The sequence below is a fragment of the Cervus canadensis genome, chromosome 13 (genome assembly GCF_019320065.1).
Source record: "Cervus canadensis isolate Bull #8, Minnesota chromosome 13, ASM1932006v1, whole genome shotgun sequence".
In the NCBI taxonomy this organism is placed as follows: domain Eukaryota; kingdom Metazoa; phylum Chordata; class Mammalia; order Artiodactyla; family Cervidae; genus Cervus; species Cervus canadensis.
This window is the reverse complement of record NC_057398.1, coordinates 29,894,135-29,915,878: the sequence shown is the minus strand read 5'-3', so window position 1 is coordinate 29,915,878 and position 21,744 is coordinate 29,894,135. Positions and strand designations below refer to the sequence as shown.

Here is a 21,744-nt window from a genome sequence, read left to right as displayed (position 1 = left end):
AGGTGGACAAAGCCTTAGGGCGGAGCCTCAGGGGCCGGGCATGGGAGAGAGGCTCTCAGAGCAACCACAGCCCTGGCACCTTCGGCTCTGCTGCCCGGCACTGGCCTCTCCCAGCTACTGTAGCTGCCATAGGGGTCTGGTCTGGTTCTGTGGGCACCCTTCCAACGGGCCTTACGAAGGTTCGCATCTGAAGGGAGGCTGTGCCAAGCTGGGCAGTTGTGAGCGGGTCCCTGGCGGAAAGGCGCTTGTGCCCACCCCGTGAGGAGCTCTTGGAAGGATGTCTGGGCCACAGTATCCAAGGCCCGCCAGCTCCACCGTTTGTAAAAAGGAGAGGCCACATTGGAGGCAGCACCACCTCAGGGGATAGAGGATGCATCCCTTTCTCCTCTCGACCTTAACCTTAGACCCTACCATTTGACCTTCTGCCTTGAAGCTTGTCCCCAGGCTGGACAACCGACTTCCTGACCCACCTCTCACCTCCCGCCCTGTGTGAGCTTCTTCTTAGCGGGGAAGATGGAGGTTCCATGTTCCTTTAAGTAGCTGAGAGACGAGCTGACTGTGGTTTCTCTGCGTGGGGGGTGGAAGCACTTCAATTCTCTGAAAGCTGTGAAAGGCGCAAGGAAGCTGCTCAAGTTGCTCTGGCCACCTCCTTCTTTAAGAAAACAGAGTTCACTCCCAGGGTCAGGGTGGGGGTTGGGGGAGGGAGAGGGACATGGCAGGGATTCACTTTGGGGCCTGCGGATGCATTTCCAGGAAGAGAGGCCTCAGGCCCCTGGGCAGTGGACAGGGAGAGGACACTCTGTCCCAGCTCTGCTCAGACATAATTTCCCCCCGGGCCAGACACAGACGCGCTATGGAGACAAATGAGGCCGAAGGTCACCCCTGCCAGAGGTCACCCCTGCCAGAGGTCACCGCAGGGTCAGACCACATCCCCCATCACATGGTTTTCTCTGAAATCAATGTCTCTGGGGTTGACCCTAGTGAGAAGGGAAGGCCTCGGCTCTTAGGACTCAGTCCCCTGGGATGGCAGTTCCCCTAGTTGCCCCGACCCTAACCAGCCAGCCAGACACAGGAAGAAAGTCACAGAGATCGGCGGAACCAGCAAATTGCTTTCTTGTCACTTCCAGACCCAAAGAGGACTTTTCATGATGACAGCAGTGTATGCTCAGGCAGTTTTTGGACCCTCCTGGGAGGGGGGACAGCACCTCATGAGCATAGCTCGGCGATCCTGACACTAAGAAAACAGCCCCTGACAGCAGCTGGGTAGCCTTGTGCTGACCCATCATCCCAGACGTCCGTGCTGTGCTGACTGATGTGGTCTGGGTACCCTGAGAAGATGGACTCTCTCAGCTTGGTCTGTACGATGCTTTGAAGTCAAGATGCCAGGAGAAAAAAGGCTATTTTAATGCTACTGACTGCATCAGCTACCCATGTGTTTATATCTGTGTGTTTGTGTGTCTGTATTGTGTGCATGTCTGTGTCTCTACAAGTGTGTGTCTATGTGTTTGTGTATGTGTGCATGTGTTTTTCTGTGTGGATGTGTGTGTGTACATGTATATACTCATGCAAGGATGGCCCAAATTCTCTGGATGTTGAACTCTAGCTGACAAATGGCTTCGGGGTTTGAGGTGATTTTCCCCTCCCCTCTGCTGTCTGCCTAGCATGCACATGCAGGAATGTGCCTGCCTGCGGGTGTGTGCTTCCCTGGGGTGGGGGGCTGTTTTTCTGGGCCTGGCCCACTGTCTGGGCCTTTCGGATCTTGTGTTTGTCAAACGGTTGTTACCCATCACCAGGGGACAATGCCCACATTGACACTTTTTCTGTCGACCAACGCTTTGCTTACTCAACAAGGTGCCTGAGCCATCTTCGGAGACTGAGTACAGCGAAAGGCTTTGTTGAATCTGCAGCCAATTGTGCTTTTCTTCTCTATATTCTTTTCATGTGAGTATCCAGTGAAGATATTTAAATAAACACAATCTGCATTTATTTCATTTCTATGCAACTGACTAGCCCAAAGCATTGCCACACGTACAGGGCTCGCCTTGGTTCTCCGGAACCAGGTTGGTTCTGTGAAGCGAGCTGCTTGCTACCTGCTACACCATGAAAACCAGCATCCGTCCTGATCCCTGGGGAATCCCGCGCTCGACCAACCACAGATGGCCTCACACTCGGGAGCGCAGGCTCAACCAGAGTGCAGGCTCGACAGGAGGGGAGAAGGCGCAGAACCAGCTTGCCTACCTTTTGGATGCAGCCCTCCTGCGATGACACCTCCGCATCCGTCAGCATTTGCTGCAAAACAATTTGGAAACGGGTTGTTAGTTTCCGACTGAGCACGGTCCTCGAGCTACAGTGGGCTATACACATGTGGGCAGAGCAAGCGAGCTCTGAAATAATTGGAGTAAGGCAGGTGGCTTCTCCATAATAAGAGAACTGGGGTCCTCCCCGATCACAGGGAGGAGCCACACTGTGGAGCTCACTGTGGTGACTGGGTACAGACTGCACGTGTGGTCAGGGGCACTGTGGTGCTTGAAATAGGTAAGGGGCTCCTTCCTTATTTCTTGGAGTGAGCCCCTACCCCAGCAGTGGGCAGTGGCGGCAGCAGGAAGTCTTCTCTCCTCCCACCACCATCCCACCCTGGGATGGTGGACTTAGGGCATGGACATGGACTTGGGGCATCGAGGAAAGTGCTAGCCACCCTGGGTCTTTCTTCCACCCAATGGCTTCGACTTGGAGCTTTCCTTGGCTCAGCTCTGAAGAGCTGTAGCATTTTGCCTGGCTGGCAACTCCTCCTCAAAACCACCCAGTTCCACTCCAGAGGGTGACGTTTCAGTGACGGGTCCCAGAGTCCTTTCTAAGCTATGCAAACTGACAAATTAGCAGCATCAACAGGACTTTCCCTTTTGGATCACAAGTACCCTGCACAGACACGTATATAAATTTGTGATGTCGTTTCCGTAAGAATAGAAACCAAGATGGAAACCAATATTTGGAGAATAAGAAGAGAAATGGGGTCAAACCCAGGGGTTTTTTTCCCCCTCCCCTTATAATGACACCATTGCTTCTTGAACGACAAGCTCGGAGCAGAGTGCCTGCCAGTGACCATGCAGGTCAGGTCAGAGGACCAAGACGCTCCGTTCCAAATGCTGGCAGATCTGCCCAGACTCAGCTGTAATAACAATAAGTCATATTTTTAAATGTTGAGAATTCTAACCAATTGGGGATTTTATGTTTCTTTTAATAGATTCTGAAATTGTGGTTTGGAATGCGACTAGGAGTGAAAACAGAGAATGAGGCAGAAGAGACAGACACGGACACACCAGGAAAGTCTCTCCAGGAGGGCCAGCGAGAGGTCAGGTACCTAGGTACTCAGGCCCTACTGGACCCGGGTGGACAGGCCCCGGGGGAGACAAGCTAGCTTCAGACCTGGGGGCTTAGCTCTGCCAGCTGACAGGCCAGTGAGGCAGTCCTCTTGTCTGTCTGCTTTTCACTCCCAAATTCAGAGCCAAGAAGGTTGGCTGGAGCCCGGTCAGCCCTGGGACAAGAGGAGAGAGGCAGACTGCCTGGGTCCCAGGAGAGCCTGTGTTGTCCAAGAAGAGGCCATGCCCCCCAGGGAAGGAGATGGACCACTCTCCTCCTCCAGGTTGCTCAGGCCTGCACCCCGTCTGGAGACCCTTGTCAGCATCACGCAGATTTGAAGGTTCCAGCACGGGCCCCAAGTCCTGCAGTTCACCCACTTGCCCCTTATGACAGGGTGGCTTGAATCAGAGGGAGAAACACTGTGTGTTAATTTTTCTAAGCCTCACAGTCTCCAGGGCCCAGGGCAAAACTGCGGAAGGGGCCACCCATCTGAGCGACTCCCCTTCCCGGATCCTGTCCCCTTGTGAAGGACAAAGCAGGTCCCCACCCAAAGCCCGCCATGGAGGAGCCCGAGCCTGAAGACCTGGCAACGTCACTCCTCGTTGCCTTGCTGCTGCGACCCCTCCCAGGGAAGGGGCCTCGGAGACCTCCTGCAGAGACGCCCAGCAAGCATGCTGACCACCAGGCCACTGTCCTGCGGACACTGAGGAGTTGGACTTCTCAGCCGGGCCCAGCTCATGGCACTGCCACAGTCGCTATTGATTTGGGGGGCAGCTGGAAACTGGAGGCTGCTTTTGGGAGACAAGAGTGTTCAGAGCATTTCCTGCGCATGGCTAGAGGGCCTGTGCTGGTAGCAAAGCTCCAGGCTTGGGGTACAGAAGTGGGTGTTCCAATGGTACTATCCCTGAAGGTCAAGATGCCAGTACAACACGCGGAGCAAGAGAGATGGAACAGAGGAGGCTCTCAGTGCAGGGCCAGGCTGGTGGGACCAGGCACATGAGGGTCTCTCTGCTGCTCCTTTGAGCCTGGCCCTGGGCTCCCCTTGGGCAGGCCCAGCTTGGGGTGCTTCGGCTGCAGAATGGAGACCCATCCAACAGTGCGATACAGAGAGAGCTTGGGGCATTAAGCCCAAGCTGGCCGACACTCCCATACAGAGGAAGTCAGCCTCCTGCCAGGAGATGTGAGTGGGTCCCAGGACCATCCTGTCCCGGCAACTTCTCTCTGCCTCCCCCTCCTCCTGATGTGATGGCCACCTTGGCAGGTGTGACCACCATCACCCCTGCTCCTCACTGACCCTCTGACCTCGGGTGAAAGTCTGCCTCATGCACCCCTTCTGGAGCCTCTGTCCCAGCCTTCTCGCTGCCAAGTCCACCGCTTTGCTGAAAACCCTCTTTATTTTGCTTGCCGAGCCCTCGGCACAGGCACTGCTGGCCAGCCAGCTGTTGGCAGTGGTGGTCTCTGCTCTCAAGCCCGTCTCCGCACCAGCAGAAGTATTAGGTGTGTTTTGATTAAGTAGTTTAGCCAAAAAAGTGAGGTTTGACCTGGAGCATTTGCTTCTCTCAAGGGTCTTGGTGCCAGGACTGAGCTAAGTGGGATTGCTCAAAGCATCTTTTTTTGACTCTTAAAATAAATAGCCTCTGTTCTCCGAAAAGTCAGCCCAGAGGAGACACACATACACAGACATCCATATGCTCACAGCTCTGGAGTTCTGGCATGTCCCCTGAGGGGGCTAGGCTTTCTGCTCGGTGTCACAAACGAATCCCAGAAGGTTTCTCTCCCTTCGAAATAGTCTGTTATTAAAGGATCTGAAAACGTACACACAGGAGGAAACCCAGATAGAGCTCCGAACACGTGGCTTCCAAAACCAGAGAGAAGCAGATGAAGTGCCCATTCCTCCAGTCCGGCCTGTGGTCCAAGAGGTCATCAAGTGTTCTCACTTACTGACCTCTTCCTCTTGGCTTTGAAGCCCAGGCCTCTCTACCCTGTTCCTCTCTGTCCAATGCTAAAGCCACATTTTTACCCAAAGAGGTGTGTCTGTGTCTAGAAGTGGCTAAAAGTTGATTACAAGGCCCCTCCCCTTGAAGGGGCCTCTGTGGGCTGGGCTAGGGCCATCTGTGCAGGTCATTGCCCAAGGCTGTCCTGGGAGGCAGGGCGGGGGCCCCAGGGGTTGATGGAAGGAGCCCCCTCCCAAGCTGGCCTAGCCCTGAGCCTCATTCTGCCACCTTCCAGGAGACTGGGGGACACATTCCGGGCAGACAGGTCAAGCCTGAAGCTGGTGACCACCACCCCCAGCCCGTGGTGAGCTGCTTTGGACCACACATGGCCTCCCGTCATAGGAGGGTTTTAGACCAACTAAGCAGTGCCCTCAAATGGACCCAATGAACTGCCGATCAGAATCCATCAAACCTCCCGGTTGCCAGGTCATCTTAATTCCTGCAAAGAATGCCCACGGCCTCGCGTGTGCATCCTCCCTTCTTGGGAAGACGAGCTTTCTCAAGAACAATTCTCAGGCTGTTTTCTGACCAAGTCCAAGTCCTACCATGATAGCCACATTCCCTGATGTAAATGCCGCAGTGGCCGGCGCTGGGCTGTAGCGGTGACCGGAGAACGGTGCAGGCAGTCGTTCTGGGAGCCTCGGGTGGGGGCTCTGGGGGGTTGCTGCTCGGGCGCCTCCAAGGCGGCTTCCCCGTCCTGCTCCCGATAGCCCCATCTGGGTGCAAGCTGGGGTTACCCCGGCTTTAGAGATAGGAGACAGAGTCTTGGGAGTTAGAGCGACAGGGCAAAGGTCAAAGAGCTGCTGGGGTGCTGGCGGCCACATCCGAATCCGGCCTTCTGAATCCAGAGGAACAGGCTGGGAGGCTGCCGGGTGGTGCGTTGGGTGGAAGGGAGCCACACACTGACCCTTCCGACCAGAGTCACACCTGAACCCCAGCCAGAAGCTCGCAGGAGCCCCCTGCCACCCCGCCCCCCCGCCGGGGTGTGGCCTGGGTGGTGTCCTACTGGCAGCGCCCCCGGGAACCGTCAGGGCAGTTAGTCACCGGCCAGCCCACTCTGGCTCCCAGAGCAAAGGCTCCAACGGTGTTGACACAAACTCTTGAGCTCTCAACTGGGAGCGGGTCATATTTATTTATTTTTTGCATTAAAAAAAAAAAAAAGGAGAAAAAAAAACCTCCACTTGGCTGTGTTTGAGCTACAGAAATGATTTTTTTGAAAGGCGCCTTGGACACTGTTTTTCGCTTTTATGGCTAAACAGATACTTCTCAGTTCTTTCAAGTGAGATCCTACCCAATGAATGGAGACTCTCTCTTTACTCCTAAGAAAAATATTTACACAGTCAAGTACTGCACGAAAAAGGACCAGGCTCCTTCAGAGGGCCCGGCCTGAAACGCATATAGGTCTCCTCCGCAAGCTGTTTACATTCCCAGCCCTGCATCTCCGCCCTCCCCTCCCTTCCCAGGAGGCACTTCCCAAGTCTCCTGCTCAGGACCCTAAAGTCGGGGTATTGGGAGCCCCCCCATTCCCAGATCAGACAGGAGGAACCAGCCCAGCTTGAGTGATAGTCAAGTCCTACCTTGCCTGCTTTCTCTGTTGGCCAACAAAAAACCCGAGCCCCGTGCAAGGGCTTTAGCTGGACTCACCCCAGTTTCCCCAGACCCCCCACCCCCCGGCTGGCCAGGAGTGGGGGCCTCTGTCTCGACCTCTGTGGAGTGGCAGGGCCTCATTAGGACAAGTCTGGGGCGGACGGCTCCTCCTGGCCTGCACGGCCCTGCATGGCCCCAGAACTCTGGGCATGGCTTGCTGCTGTCAGATGTGCCCAGAACACTCTGTCCACTGGCAACCTCCCCCTGGACCACGGGCACAAGCCCCTCTGCCACACACCCTGACTGGCCCACGGCTGTCAGGCGCCGCACCTTCCCTTCTCCGCAATGGACAACTGAGTAAGTGAATGAATGTCTCCCCCCACACCAGGTTTATGGTCTAATCTGCCCTGGGCCCCTCAGAGCCTCCTTCCAGAAGCAGCACTGGATGCCTTTGGTCTGTACTGCCCCCTGGAAGGCGCCTTAGAGACGTTCAAAGAAATCTTGAAACCACGTTGATTCCAGTGTCAGCTACTCTGGGGACGAGGCAGTGGCTCAACCCCACTCTATCCTCCAACAACAGCAGCAAGAACACAGAGGACCCCCAGAATGTGGGATTGGAGGGGAGCAGGGTGGGAGGCAGGGGCAGAAGAGCTGGCCTGGGGATGGGAAGCGGCCACCAGGTGCAGACAGGACCTAAGGTGCACCATGGGTGTCCTCGAGTCCCAGGTGGGGGTTCAATTTGCCTCTGAGGGAGAATATGGATGCGGGTGCTGGCCGGCAGCTGGGTGGGGGGCAGGGAGCAGGGAAGCAGGGAAGGAAGAGACGGGGGAGGGAGGGCCACCTTGCGTAAGGCCTGGACTCGACATGGTTTCAGTTCATGGGCCTTCCCTGCTCAACTTGTGCTGATGTGCTCTGGTGGGCTCTGGGGTGGTGAGGGGGTGGGGTGGTGGTGGGCTGGGGGGGCGCTGGACAGAGCTCAGGCACTGGGCCCCATTCCCCACCACCAGCTGGGGACCTGTAAGAGGCTGCCCGAAGGAACACCAGTGAACACAGCAGAGAACAGAGGACTGGGAGGGCTGGGTGCCATGGTGGACTCACTGTTGTGGTTCAGTCACTAAGTCTGACTGCAGCCCTGTGAACTGCACCACGCCAGACTTCCGTGCCCTTCACTATCTCCTAGAGGTTGCTCAAACTCATGTTCTTTGAGTCGGTGATGCCATTCAACCATCCCATCCTCTTTCGCCCCTTCTCCACCTGCCTTCAATCTTTCCCAAGATCAGGGTCTTTTCCAATGAGTCAGCTCTTCGCATCAAATGACCAAAGTATCGGAGCTTCAGCTTCAGTCCTTCCAATGAATATTCAAGGTTGATTTCCTTCAGGATTGACTGGTTGATCACCTTGTTGTCTAAGGCACTCTCAAGAGTCTTCTCCAGTTGGGCTCACACTAGGCGTTAAATTCAGACCACCTGAGGAAGAGCTGTCATCACACTCTTTACAGATGAGAAAGGTGCTCAGAGAGGTAGATTAACCTTCCCACATGTGCACAGCAGTGAGGGAGGACAGAAGTGGGAGCTGTCGGCCCCTCAGGGATCGAGAGGATGGGTCAGGGGCACAGACAGAGGGTGGGACAGCTTCTTCTTAAAGGAAAGACTGGAGGCAGCCCAGGTGTGCACCGCCTGGCCTCAGGCTCCGGGTCACCCAGGCACCTGACAGAGCAGGGATCCCCTGCACCTGGCTTGCTGATGAAGAGCCCAGAGAAATAAGGGCAGTGACCCCCAGCCCCGGTGCCCCAACCCCTTGCCACCCACAAGCCACCTTGTTAACAGCTCAGTGCCTGAGCTGTCTTCACTGAAAGCGCTCCCCCAGTTCAGCTCAGTTCAGTTCAGTCGCTCAGTCGTGTCCGACTCTTTGCGACCTCATGAATCACAGCTCACCAGGCCTCCCTGTCCATCACCAACTCCCGGAGTTTACTCAAACTCATGTTCATCGAGTCGGTGATGCCTTCTCCTCCTGCCCCCAATCCCTCCCAGCATCAGGGTCTTTTCCAATGAGTCAACTCTTCGCATGAGGTGGCCAAAGTATTGGAGTTTCAGCTTCAGCGTCAGTCCTTCCAATGAATACTCAGGACTGATCTCCTTTAGGATGGACTGGTTGGAGCTCCTTGCAGTCCAAGGGACTCTAAAGAGTCTTCTCCAACACCACAGTTCAAAAGCATCAATTCTTCAGCACTCAGTTTTCTTCACAGTCCAACTCTCACATCCATACTTGACCACTGGAAAAACCATAGCCTTGACCAGGCGGACCTTTGTTGGCAAAGTATTGTCTCTGCTTTTTAATATGCTATCTAGGTTGGTCATAACTTTCCTTCCAAGGAGGAAGCGTCTTTTAATTTCATGGTTGCAGTCACCATCTGCAGTGATTTTGGAGCCCCCCAAAATAAAGTCTGACACTGTGTCCTCTGTTTCCCCATCTCTTTCCCATGAAGTGGTGGGACCAGGTGCCATGATCTTAGTTTTCTGAATGTTGAACTTTAAGCCAACTTTTTCACTCTCCTCTTTCACTTTCATCAAGAGGCTTTTTAGTTCCTCTTCACTTTCTGCCATAAGGGTGGTGTCATCTGCATATCTGAGGTAATTGATATTTCTCCCAGCAATCTCGATTCCAGCTTGTGCTTCTTCCAGCCCAGGGTTTCTCATGATGTACTCTGCATATAAGTTAAATAAGCAGGGTGACAATATACAATCTTGACGTACTCCTTTTCCTATTTGGAACCAGTCTGTTGTTTTCCATGTCCAGTTCTAACTGTTGCTTCCTGACCTGCATATAGGTTTCTCAAGAAGCAGGTCAGGTGGTCTGGTATGTCCATCTCTTTCAGAATTTTCCACAGTTTACAGTGATCTACACAGTCAAAGGCTTTGGCATAGTCAACACAGCAGAAATAGATGTTTTTCTGGAACTCTCTTGCTTTTTCGATGATCCAGCGGATGTTGGCAATTTGATCTCTGGTTCCTCTGCCTTTTCTAAAACCAGCTTGAACATCTGGAAGTTCACAGTTCACGTATTGCTGAAGCCTGGCTTGGAGAATTTTAAGCATCACTTTACTAGCGTGTGAGATGAGTGCAATTGTGCAGTAGTTTGAGCATTCTTTGGGATTGCCTTTCTTTGGGATTGGAATGAAAACTGACCTTTTCCAGTCCTGTGGCCACTGCTGAGTTTTCCAAATTTGCTGGCAAATTGAGTGCAGCACTTTCACAGCACCATCTTTCAGCAGAGGGCAATTCCTTGATCCTTAACTTGGAAACACAGGCCCCTCTGAACCATCTGGGTAGGGGTCTCGCCTGTCACTCCCGCCAGCTCCTGGCCCAGGCAGCAACTGGAGGCCCAGACCCTCCCTAGGCCTTTCCCCCAGGCTCTCAGGGCTGAAACACAAGGCCCCCTCAGCCTCCCCCCACCGTGACCTTGCCTTATGCCCTGTGTCTGATGCCATGGGGGAACATGAGCCAAGTTGGGGGCAGGGCTTAAGCTGACCACCTTCCTTTGTGGTGGCGGTTGTCTTTGGTGGTAGGAGGATTGCTTGCAAGGATTCCTGCTCCCCCGGTATGCCCCCCAAAGCTATTCCTTTCAAGAGAGAAGAGGTGCAGGTTACCCCAGCTCAGGACACCCAACCTCTGGCAGAACCCTTCCAACCAAGGCTCTGAATTCTCCCCCAGGCCCGAAACGGGCTCCGCATACACTGGGCGGCTCAGGGTCTCAGAGCCCCAGCCCCTGGATGCTGTTCAGCCCTTTCTGTCACCACTCTCTGAACCGGGTGGGCTGGGTCCAGCCCTGACCCGGCCTAGGAGCCCCTGCCCTCTTGTCCTGGCCCCAGCGGGAGTTCTTTCCCAGAGGTGCTACCTGGGGGCTCCTGTCCAGTTGAGCTCTGGACTCAGAGAGAACAGGCTGACAGCCCAGGCCATGAGGGAACTAGGGTGGGAGTGCTGACCAGGCAGGACTGGCAGGAGGAAGCTGCTGGGTCCACACTGTGTCAGGGTCCGAGCCTCTCCTGTGCCAGGCGGTAAGCGGAGGGCTGAGCCCAGCTCGGGCTCCGCAGGCCCTTGTCCTGGGGAGATGCATGTCCAGTGTCACACCTGCCCTCAGGGGACAGCTTCCTCCTCCCGCTTCTGGAAGATCGATCGATGTCCCCGGAGGAAGTGCACGTAAATCACAAGAGCAGGGTGACGGGTGGCACGTCCGATCAATGACTCGTGACAAGCTCTAACTTTCAGCCTTAGAAGGGGAACCACTGGTGCTTCCAGGGGCCTTGTGATAGCCAGCTCCGGGACCTGGACAAGTGCCCCCGGAAACCAGGAGAATGGTCCGCAGAACTGTCTGTTCCTGGTTCAGGGACCAGAGCCTCCTCCTGAGGGTCTGGGTTCAAGAGGTAGAAGCCAAGAGCTGGAAGAAGTGTGTGGGCTCAGAGGCCTGCAGAAGAGTCCTGAATTTTCTAGAATGTTCTTTCATGTTCCAAAAACCCAGAGTCCCCAAGTGGCCGACCCTTCTGCAGCCCCAGAGCACTGTTTATCCATTGCGGGTGTCAGGCCTGCGTAGGACTTGCCTCCTGCGGCTTCCCAGCTGTGCTCACTCCTGTTCACTTGAACACCACCAGGCTCTGCCCATTGCAAATTGGAGGTGGCTCTACCCACTCGTGTCTGAAAATGCATTCTCCCAGGACCCCTGTGGGATGGGTGTGACCTGCTTCCTGGCCTTCCGATGGCCTCATACCCCAACTTTGCCTGGACACCTGGACGACGGCCCATCTGGAGAAGCTGCCTGGGGGACCCCGCAGCCTGGTGACTCTGCACCTCAGCATCTCCCAAGGGGGAAATAAATCACAGGTCAATTATTGGTTCTACACGTACATTTGTCTTTTATCCTCAACCCTTTTTAGTTATAGAAATAACCTGTGTATTGACAGAATCATATTAATGCACTACAGCCTGACCCTGCTTATCAATAACTTGTTTGTTAGATGATCTTTAATAATCATAAGTGAGGAAGAAAGGGTCAAGGATCCCGGCAATGACTGCTTGACACACGCATGTTTGACGTCCTGAGACCCAAGGTTGGGACGGGGGTGGAACTGGGCTGATGCTGAAATGTGAGGACCCCACCCCCCCTACCATGAATCCCTTGGAATTCAGGCTTTTCTTGGGCACTGAATTCTCACCCCTCCCACTGGGGTTTGGGGTCACCTTTAATAACTCAAAGGTGAGCAGGTCAGAAGTGATCACCCTACATTTCAGCGTACATTTCAACCCCCACAGTCATGTCAGGCAGCACAAAGGCACGAAGAAGTGACACGATGTGAAAAGGCAGCTCCCTGTGGCCCCTGTGCCTGTGGGCCAATGACCTCGGGGCCGAAGGCCCGCCCCCATCCAATTCTGGCCTCATCCAATCCTCACCCTTTAATTAGTCCAGGTCTTCACTCTGCAAATATTTGAGGATCCTCTCACTTTGAGGATGGCCACCTTCCAAGTTGGTGAAGCCAGAGAGAGGTACATCGTTTCCAATACCGACAGTAATAAAGTAGCAATGACAGTAATAGGAGCCAAACTGTCAACTGCAGAGGCACTATAACCTCTAGCAATGCCCATGTGCCCGCTGAGCTCAGAGAGGTTGATTTCTTCATCCAGCCTCACACAGCTGGGATTCCAACCAGGCTGTACAGGAGCCCTTGGGAGGTTGTGTGGCCTCCACAGAACTGGCTCCATTTGGGGTGTGTGTGGGGGGCACTGAGGAGGAGAGAAGGGAGGGTGAGAAAAAGAGCCGGGTTCTCTCTCCCACAAAGGGATGTTTCCAATCTGGGAGGAGGAGACAGCGTGGCAGAGCCCAAGAGCCGGGCTTCGGTCACAGCTGCCGCGCTAACTCGAGACCACCGTGCGTGGGGGCGGTGGGGCGGGGGAGCCGCCGAACAAGACCGCACACTTTCCTAATGGGACCCAATTACAGCAGCAGCTGTGTCGAGGAATTCCGTGCTGATCCGCTGTGAAAAATGGGCAGCCTCTGGAATCCTGCAGCATCCATGCAACTGCCATGCAGCCAGGAGCCCCCAGGGCCCTGGCTCTCTCTCTGGGGGGGCAGGGTGAACCAGCAGAGCAAGGCCAGCCCACCCACCCCCACTCGGCCTCGAATTCCCAAGCAACCTCCTGCCCCAAGGCCCCCTCCTTCTGCATTTCCAGCTCAGGGTCAAGAGGGAATTCGGGAGGACTTCCCAGACTCAGCCGAGCCCATGGCTCAGGCCGCCTGTCCCTGTCCTGGGGACACCTCTCAGGGCTTCCTGACTGACATGGGGCATCAGCTGGACCCTCCTCCCTCAGGTGCCTGGCCTGGCGGGAGAGTCCTCAGGGCAACACAGAGATTCCTAGCTCAAAGATGACTCTTCAGCCCTTGGTACCTACGTGTTCCTGCTCACCAGCCTCAGCTTGCTCATCTGAGAAGTGGGGGCACGTGAATGTGTGCTGCACCAGACTGTTCCCCAGGAGCACAGTGATGCCCTGCTGAGGAAATAACTTCCTGTGTTGTGTATGACTGCCCAGGCTCAGACACCGAAACCCCCTCATGGGGTGGGGGGAAGGGAGTAGCCACCAAGAAGAGGGCTCAGAGACCACAGCAGGGAACAGAGGGCCTCCTGGGCTGCCCTGGCCTCTGGAAGGGTTGGCAGGGTAAATCTAGCCTGTGGCCTGTGTCCCCATGTCCTGTGAGCTATGAGGCCCATTACATGATTAAAGGGTGGTGAAAATACAGAACATGAGATGGGATGGCTCGTGGAACAAAAAGACGGCCTGTTACTGTCTGGTCTTCAGCAGAAGCAGCACGTGGGCCCCCGGCCCAGTGCAGACACCGTGGCCGGAGGACGGAGGTGGGAGGTCTCATGTCCTCGGAGATGTGGGCACAATGCTTCCCGAAGGCTGTGTGAGCTTGGAGGAGGTTCCCCTGTCTCCAGGCAGCTCTGCTCAGTGACCAAGATACGGGGCAGCTAGCGAGCTGGGTTCCCAGAACACCTGATCCTGCAAACAGCTGCCGCGGCCGCCCGGCCTGCCCGGCCCCCGCCTAGCAGGCATTCTCAGCTGCAGCCTCCCGCCGGGAAGAGACGGTGTGAAATTGGAAGCAGTTTGAAACCACCCCATTCCTTGTTCTTCTTTCTTTTTTCCTGTTTTCCAACAAGATGTGCTCAGAGTTGTCATGAGGGAAATCTCCAAACCCCTGCTGGGATTTCTACATCAAGCCCCTCAGCATCCTGGGACGTTTACCTCCCCTGAGATGGGGAGACCCTTCCCGAGGTCAGGCCTGGCGGCCACCAGGGCCTCATCGAGGTTCTCAGCGTGGGGGCCTTGGGAAGTGTGGGGGCCTTGGGAAGTGTGGGTAGGGGGTGTGTCCTCATGACACTGGGGAACCTGGATGGCATTCCGATTGCACCCATGCCACCATCGCCTTTTGGAGAGCTACCTAGATGGTCAGGGATGGACCCAGGCTGTCACACAGGCAGTTCTGGCTCCCAAGACCTCAGGAGGGGAGCTCGGTGCCTGAAACTGTCTTCTGTCAACTCCACTTTACCACGACACTGCAGGGACCCAGGGACGTGCCCGTCCCATCTCGGGCCACAGTGACATACCTAGAAGCGCGGACAACGTGGTCACCAGTGACACATTGGCACTCGAAGCACCTGCTGAGCATCCTGACTTCTGTGTGAACTGTGACTTTACTCTGCGTGGGCCATGTCTCTACTTTCCAATGAGTCACTGGTGCATAGGAGGTCACATCCATGCAGAGAGCACAAATCACCCCTTGCATCCCCCTACCCCTGAGGTCTGGATCCCACTGCTCTCCTGGGGGCCTGAGTCCAGCAGCCAAAACCTCAGGACACCTGCACACCTGCTGCCTTCCTTCCTGTTTGCAGTCCTGAGAGCAAAGCAAGAGCCTCTTCAACTCTTCTCTGGTTTTCCTGCAATGGCCAGATGTAAGCCCGGGCATCTGGAACCCCGTCCGCGGACCTGGAGGGACGGCGTCCATCAGTCATGGGATCTGCAGCAAGAGTGGACACAGGCTTGAGCCATGTGGTGGGGTCACGCTGATGCTCACCGCCGTGCCTGTCACTTTAACATGACAAGGTCACCCTCTGCCTGCGGGATGGTCTCAGAAAACTGACCCCCATTATTGCAGGGGGCAGAGTGGGCACAGGGGCATGTGTGTCCCCAGAGCTGTGTGGGGGTGCATGCTCAGGAGGGCACCTGGGGGCCCTGCAGGCTGTGTACCTCTCCGGTTCTGCCCCCACAGGTCTGAGCTGGTCTGCGGGCCATCAGCGTTGCCAGAGAAGGTCCACCCAGCCCGTGCCTGGGAGAACATGGCCTCAGGGAAACACTGACCACGTCCTCAGAAATTTTCTTGGTAGGATTTTTAAAGCTCTGTTCTTGGAGTTGGGAGATTTTGTTCGGCAGCATAATTTATTTGCTCTTTCCAAAGACTGAGAAGAGAACTGAGGTCAGCCAGGATATGAACCACAGAAGGTCTGAGCAAGTGCTGCCTGGGCCGGGGGTGGGGGTGGGGTGGTGCCCAGCATGCCCCATACCCGTGTTGGGAAATAGAGACAGGGAGAGATGGAGGAGACAGAGGCAGGGAGAGATGTGGGAGACAGAGGCAGAGAAACAAAGACAGAGACCGAGATGGGAAAGAGATAGACACAGGGAGACAGAGACAGCAGGAAAGAGAGATGGAGGAGACAGAGATGGGGCTGGGCGAGTGGAGAGACACAGACAGCGCAAGCAGGCCCCCGAGAATCCACCTGGCAGGGGCCCTAGGGAGCCAGGGTCCCCAGGGGTGGGGTGGGGCACAGGCACAGAGACCCAGGTCTGACCAGCAGAGCTAAGCTGGCCTGCACTTGGAGGTGGGGGGCTCCTGGGCCAGGATAGCCCGAGCTCCTCAAGGTGGAGCTTTCAAGCCTGGACGCCCAAGTGGCCTCAGGTTGGCCTGTGGTTCAAGCTGGGCCAGCTCTATGCAGAAAAAACAAGTCCATACAAACAAGTCCCACTTCTCATCACTTGGGGTGAGGCGCAAGATGGGCCCATGTGCCAGTGGCCCCTTTGCCTACCCTGGATAGCACGGCCCCTCCCCCAGTCCCTGTTCAGGACCCAGGAGGCAGGCGAGCCCTCTGTCCCCTGAGCCTCACTTTGGTGCTTGGTTTGGTTTAGCAGTCCTGATTACGGCACATTCATATTCTTACAGACAGATTCCGCTCGGTGCGGGCTGCCAGCTTAGCAGAGCCGCCCGGCAGATGGAAGCAGAACTTTGGGCCACTTTCCTCCCCCGGATCCACACCTGGGGCATTTCATTTACGGGAGCAAAAGTATCTGCGCATGCTCAATTATTCGAGTTTCCTCCCTGGAAACCCGGGGCTTCTCCAGGCTTCTGCTCCCGGGAGGCACCTCTGGACTTGGACAGAAACCCCTGCCTTGGGATGCTTTAGAAGAGGGGGTCCCTGTGGATGAAGTTGGTGATGCCAGCTCACGGGGCAACTCGCAGCAGGTGATTCGTTCTGGTCTGGTTTTCCTCTAACAGAAAAAGATTTGCTTGGATGAATCGATAAAACCTTGGATACAGCAAGGAGGCCACATCTTGAAACAGAGGATCAGATGAGTGTAAACCTGACCCGTGGGGTGCCTATGGGTGTGGGAGCCAGGACAGAGTGCCAGCTCCGAAACCAACCACAGACCAGCACCTGCCCTCAGCCGGCCCTGGCTTCGGGAGCCCGTGGAGGAAGCTCTTCACGGCCGGAAACAAGGGAACCTGGTCTTTGCATCTCATCCAGCCAGTCCAGAGTGGGGCCCGGAGTCCCAGGTCCTGGGGCCTGATTTGGGGGTCCACAAAGCCTGTTTTCCTTTTGGCGTTGGCCCTGAGCGGGCGTGGTAGACCCTCCACGGTCAGGCCCCTGTGCTCAGGGCTCACAGTCTGCTCTCCGCGCACCTCCACTCAGCAGCTCCTGCCTGAGACACTACAGTCCTTTTACCCGATTTTCCAGCTGAGTTGACTGAGGCCTGTGAAGGTCAAAGAGCTTGCCCGGGGTCACCAAGTAACACGACTCAGCCTCTGGCCTCGGGACGAGGACGCAGGCCTCTGGTTCCTCTTCCTAATCGTTTAACCAAAGGCTCTTTCATAAATAATAGAAATAACAGGGCTTCGGTTTTCCTTAGAGGATGAACGCCCCAAACCGCCACCGGGGTTGTGGTCAGCAGGCACTGCCAAGCCCTCACGGGGTGGAAGGGGTGCGAGCTGCAGGCGGACAGGGGCTCTCGGCCCTGCTGGCTCCTGTGAAGGCACTAATTTGTACCAGCCGTCCAAAGGCCTGGAAAGAGAGTCCGACGGTCGGTACATGCGACAAGGGCTGATTAGCCATCACTGACAGTTATTAGCCTATTATTAAACGTATGAATTGCCTCTTTCATACCACATGCCTATCTTTAAAGTGCTTTATTAACTAACATTAACCAATCCAATTAGCAAAAGACACTGTATTTGTGTAATTAGTAATTTGAGGCTTTGTTCTGTCTTGGTCATAAAGAGAAAAGGCATTGGACGCTGATTAGTTTACACTGTACAATTAGAGAAGAGGTCGGAACTCAGCTGGGAACATTCTCGATCCCTGGGGTCCCGTCAAGGTACCCAGCCCCCGAAGACCCCCGGGGGCTTATGTTTGCAGCGTTTAAGCGTCTCCAATTGCTTCCTCTCGCCTCCAAGCTCCTCCCTGCTGTTGGCATGGCCTTCAACATCAGGAAGGGGAAATATTTATTTTTATTATAAACCTAGAGGCCAAGCAGTGAGGAACCTTGTTATTAAACACTCCAAGCCCAGTTTTGCAGAAAAGCTCAAAAATCCAACTTTGAGTATTGATTGCAAGTTTTTTTTTTCTTTTTCTAATCGAACGCCAAGAGGAACACTGTGAGGAGTGCCGTGTCAGGGCCGGCCTTGGCGGGCAGCTCCTCTGTTTACGTCTCTGAGCGAACAGCCCGGTCTCAGAGTCTCGGAGACAGCCGCGAAGGGGCCAGATGTTCTAGATAAGAGCTGCAGGCTTCGGACTGCATGTGTGCATGGCACCCAGGACTCGAGAACCAGCTCACGTCCTGTCTAAGCAACTGGGCTTGGGGGTTCACCATGAGGGCCACGTGTTGGAAGCAACCATGGTGTGCATCTGTGCTCCCCTTTGGGAGCCCCAAACCAGTAGTTTGTAATACTGCGGAGCAAGGTCTGGGACTATAAGTAACTGTCCCACGAACTCTCCCTCGATTTGTGTTTATTCATGAGGAGACCAGAAAACTCATCACCAGGGATTGTCTACAGCATCTCCCTGCCGACCACCCTCCAGCTTGGATGGGAAGGAAGATGGCCGCTGCCTTTCCTCCTGGCCCCTGAGTCACCTAAGAAGAGGAGCTGGTGTTTCATCAAAGCACCCTGGCACCGGCTTACCTACCCAGCACCACCCACACCCCCTGGGCCGAGTTGCCCCAGGTGAAGCCACAGCAGTGACCCAGACTGGCTGCTCCTGCACCCCAGGAGCACAGATAAAGGCAGACTGCCCACACCGAATCCCACTGGTCCACAGAGGTGACGGCCCCCCCTGCAGTGCCCAGGGGTGCCTGTGGCCCGCTGGCTGTGTCCGCCCAGCTCACACGTCTGGCTGCTCCGAGAGCTCTGTCTCCAGATCTGACACTACAGGGGGTGGAGCTGGGGTTCTCACTTGTAGCCCAGATGTTCAGACAACGAGCAGACCTCCCTGACTTCATCCCAGGGCCCATTTTAGATGGATGAAGCCGTTTCTCAACTCCGTCAAGTTAGTTTCTCAGGCCTTTTATTTCCCCATTCAATCTCAAAATAAAGTTCAAATGCTTTAAGTCTCAAAGACTCATCTCTTTTCTGATTGCCCTTGCTGTTATTCTCTGCTGTGTGTCTTCATGCACTTGTGCACACACATGCGTGAACACACGCATACATACACACACGCACATGGACTACCTGCCCATCACAGGCAGGTGGGCATGAGTCCACTAGGTGCTCACACGAAGGCAGGGCAGACGAGGAGACCTGGGTGCAAACACTGCAGAAACCTCTTCAAAATATTTGGGTTTGTCAAAATCCCAAACCGCCGTTGCCAGGCACTTTTCCCGCTAGTGTTTGAGCCCTCGGGTATTTTAAAGGAAATGAAATCCGTGTGTTTCTGATTTATTTATACTTAACTCATCAAAATGCTGTTTTAAAGAACTATTTTGTGTCCAAAATGCCCTTTATGCCTTTTTTCCCTTCCAAACTGAAAGCCACATTTTGCCAAGTGTATATGACCTTAAACGCTAACGTGTTCAAGGCTCTTTCAAAAATCAAGCTTGTGAAGTCCAAACAGACCTGAACCGGAACCAGCACCCCTCTCCTTCCCCCAGAAATCCAGCACCAGAAGGACAGGCAACACCCTCTGCTCCCCGCTTTTAGCTTTGCAGTTCTGCCCCAAGAGGGAGTCCAACTGCGCCCCCCTCCACTGGAGTCGCCTGACACTGTGTCCAGTGGGAAATGAGCACTTTTCCCAGAGACAAGAACCCCCAGGTCCAGGGTTTGAGAGGCCTGCCTGGAGCTCTCACTGGACCAGCTCAAGGTCACCTTGAATGCAGCCCCCAGTTGCCTGGAGGATAAGAGGGCAAGTGCTCCTCCAGGACAGGCAGGGGCTCCCTGGTCCCAAGGATCCCAAAACACCTTGGACCCCACCTGTCGCCCACCTCCTCTGCCTCCCCTTCCCCCTCAGGACTGCCCAGTGCCGGCAGCCAGGTAAGCACACAACCCTGATACCGCTTAGTACGCTTTGGTCCAGGACAATGTTTTCTCTCCACTAAGAGAAGAAGCTGGCTGTGGCCACCCCGAGTGCCTGCCTGGGAGGAGGGGACCGCGTCCCACTCGCTGGCTGGGTCACTGGGAGACGGACACACTCCAGGCGCATAAACGAACACAGTGCTGGCAACACTGGCACCTGACCTATAACATGGGGCTTGAGTGCCCCGCTTTCGGGGGTGTGTGATATTTATTTCTGGCTGATTTCCTGTGATGGAGTTCAATTATGAATTTGATTGCTTTTTTTGGTGCACGATATAAAATCCTTTATCCTCACGGCATTTAATTGTGTTCCCTGGCAGATTTGGTATTCATCACGGTCCTGCTGTCCCCAGCCCCAAAGATAAACCATCCAAGAGGCAATAAATGTCCACTCTGATTATTGATGCTTTCAGGGAAATTGATTATCTATTTGAGGGGCAGACCGGGCTGATGGATTACTGCCTCCTTCCCTCACATGAGAGCGTCCCTGAAAGACAAATCTCTTGATCAGTGCAATGGATTTTCTATTATATTTAAAAATTTCCAAAGTACACCTTTTTTATCTTAATACTTAGAAAAGGAGGTACAGCTTCTGATGGAGCAGGAATTCTCTATCATCCACTCACGGCGTTTAGAGTTGAGGAAAATGACGAGATAAAACCCAGAGCATGGCTCAGGGGAAAACAGTGTTTCCTTATTCTGGCTGTACATCCTCCATCCCACAGCTGAGCGCCAGGGCTGCATGACATTCACATCAAGTCTGTGATTTACTGAGAAATGTGTTCCCAGGCTGTGACATTAGTGTGTGGTCCAATTGTTCAAATTCTGGAGTCTTCCCTGCATCCCACAAGAAGAAAAGCAGGTTTGGGGTAAGTTTAAGTGGATCCAAAGAAAAAAACATCCAAATATCCAAGCAATTTTACTCTAGATTCAACACCACACACTGTGATGGCCAGAATGACTTTCTCCCTGAGTCACAACTTTTTAAAACGTGTAGTGGAGGAGACGTGGTAATCGCACACCTGCGTGGGGAGGTGCCGCCCCTCTGGGCCGGGAAGGAACTGAGTCCAGAGATGAACTTCGACTCATCAGTGTCATTTCTATTAGTCAAAAGATAACAGGTGTTGTAAATGCGAGAAACGTTCGCCTCTGAGAAAATCAATAGTGACTCCATAATCAACGCTGCGATTAGCCGTGCCCTGGTTACGATTAGCCCCGGCTGCGTTCACGCGATAATTCCCTAACGGTAGAAAGAGGCCTTCATTTTGGCACTGACGGAGGCTGGAGGTCGGGGTCATGTGGGCCTCATCTGGGCCCTCGGTGGATGTGGCACACCTGTGGGCAGGTGGTCCCACGGCAGACGCTCGGCCCAGTCTCACCTCTGGGAGCCCTGGAGCTGTGGCCTGCGTGGCTGATCTGAAGGCCCCTCGGGCCTCTCTGGCCCCCGTGAGGGCAGCCAGGTCCAGGCTTCCACGACAGGGTGGGCCAGCTGCACACTATCTCTGGTCCCCCTTTGATGCAAAATGCCCCATCAGGTGTGGAAACCATCAAGGGTGGATGAGGTCGAAGGCACAGAACCTGCCGTGGCCACAGTGCTGAGGGCTGAGCTCTGGTTCTTGCTCCCGATCCCAGCCCTATGATGGAAACACCCAAAGTCTTTGCAAAACACTGATGCCTGGGCCCACCCCCAACTCATGAACGTCATGGGTATAGCCTGGGTATCTCAGTTTGTGAGAGGTCCCGATGACTCTGGCATGCAGCCAGGGTGAGGGCAGGCCCTGCCCTGAATGGGGCTGGAGCAAGGCTGCTCAGCAGGGGTCTAGAACATCCCAACAGGCTCCCACACCGGGAGCTCACCAAGAAAGGAGGGATGGTGGACGGTAGACTGAGAGCCCCAACCCCTTACTGGGGAGGGAAAGAGCAAGGC

At 54.9% G+C, this 21,744-nt stretch overlaps 1 protein-coding gene across 3 annotated transcripts in view; it reads right to left on the bottom strand.

Moving 5' to 3' along the window:
* Positions 1-21,744, bottom strand: part of PRDM16 (PR/SET domain 16) — a 338,468-nt gene that overhangs the window by 175,712 nt on the left and 141,012 nt on the right. For all 3 annotated transcript variants that reach the window (XM_043485212.1, XM_043485215.1, XM_043485213.1), the window contains exon 3: positions 2,239-2,289. In XM_043485212.1, the coding sequence (XP_043341147.1) occupies positions 2,239-2,289 (51 nt within the window). The remainder of the gene's footprint in view (positions 1-2,238; positions 2,290-21,744) is intronic.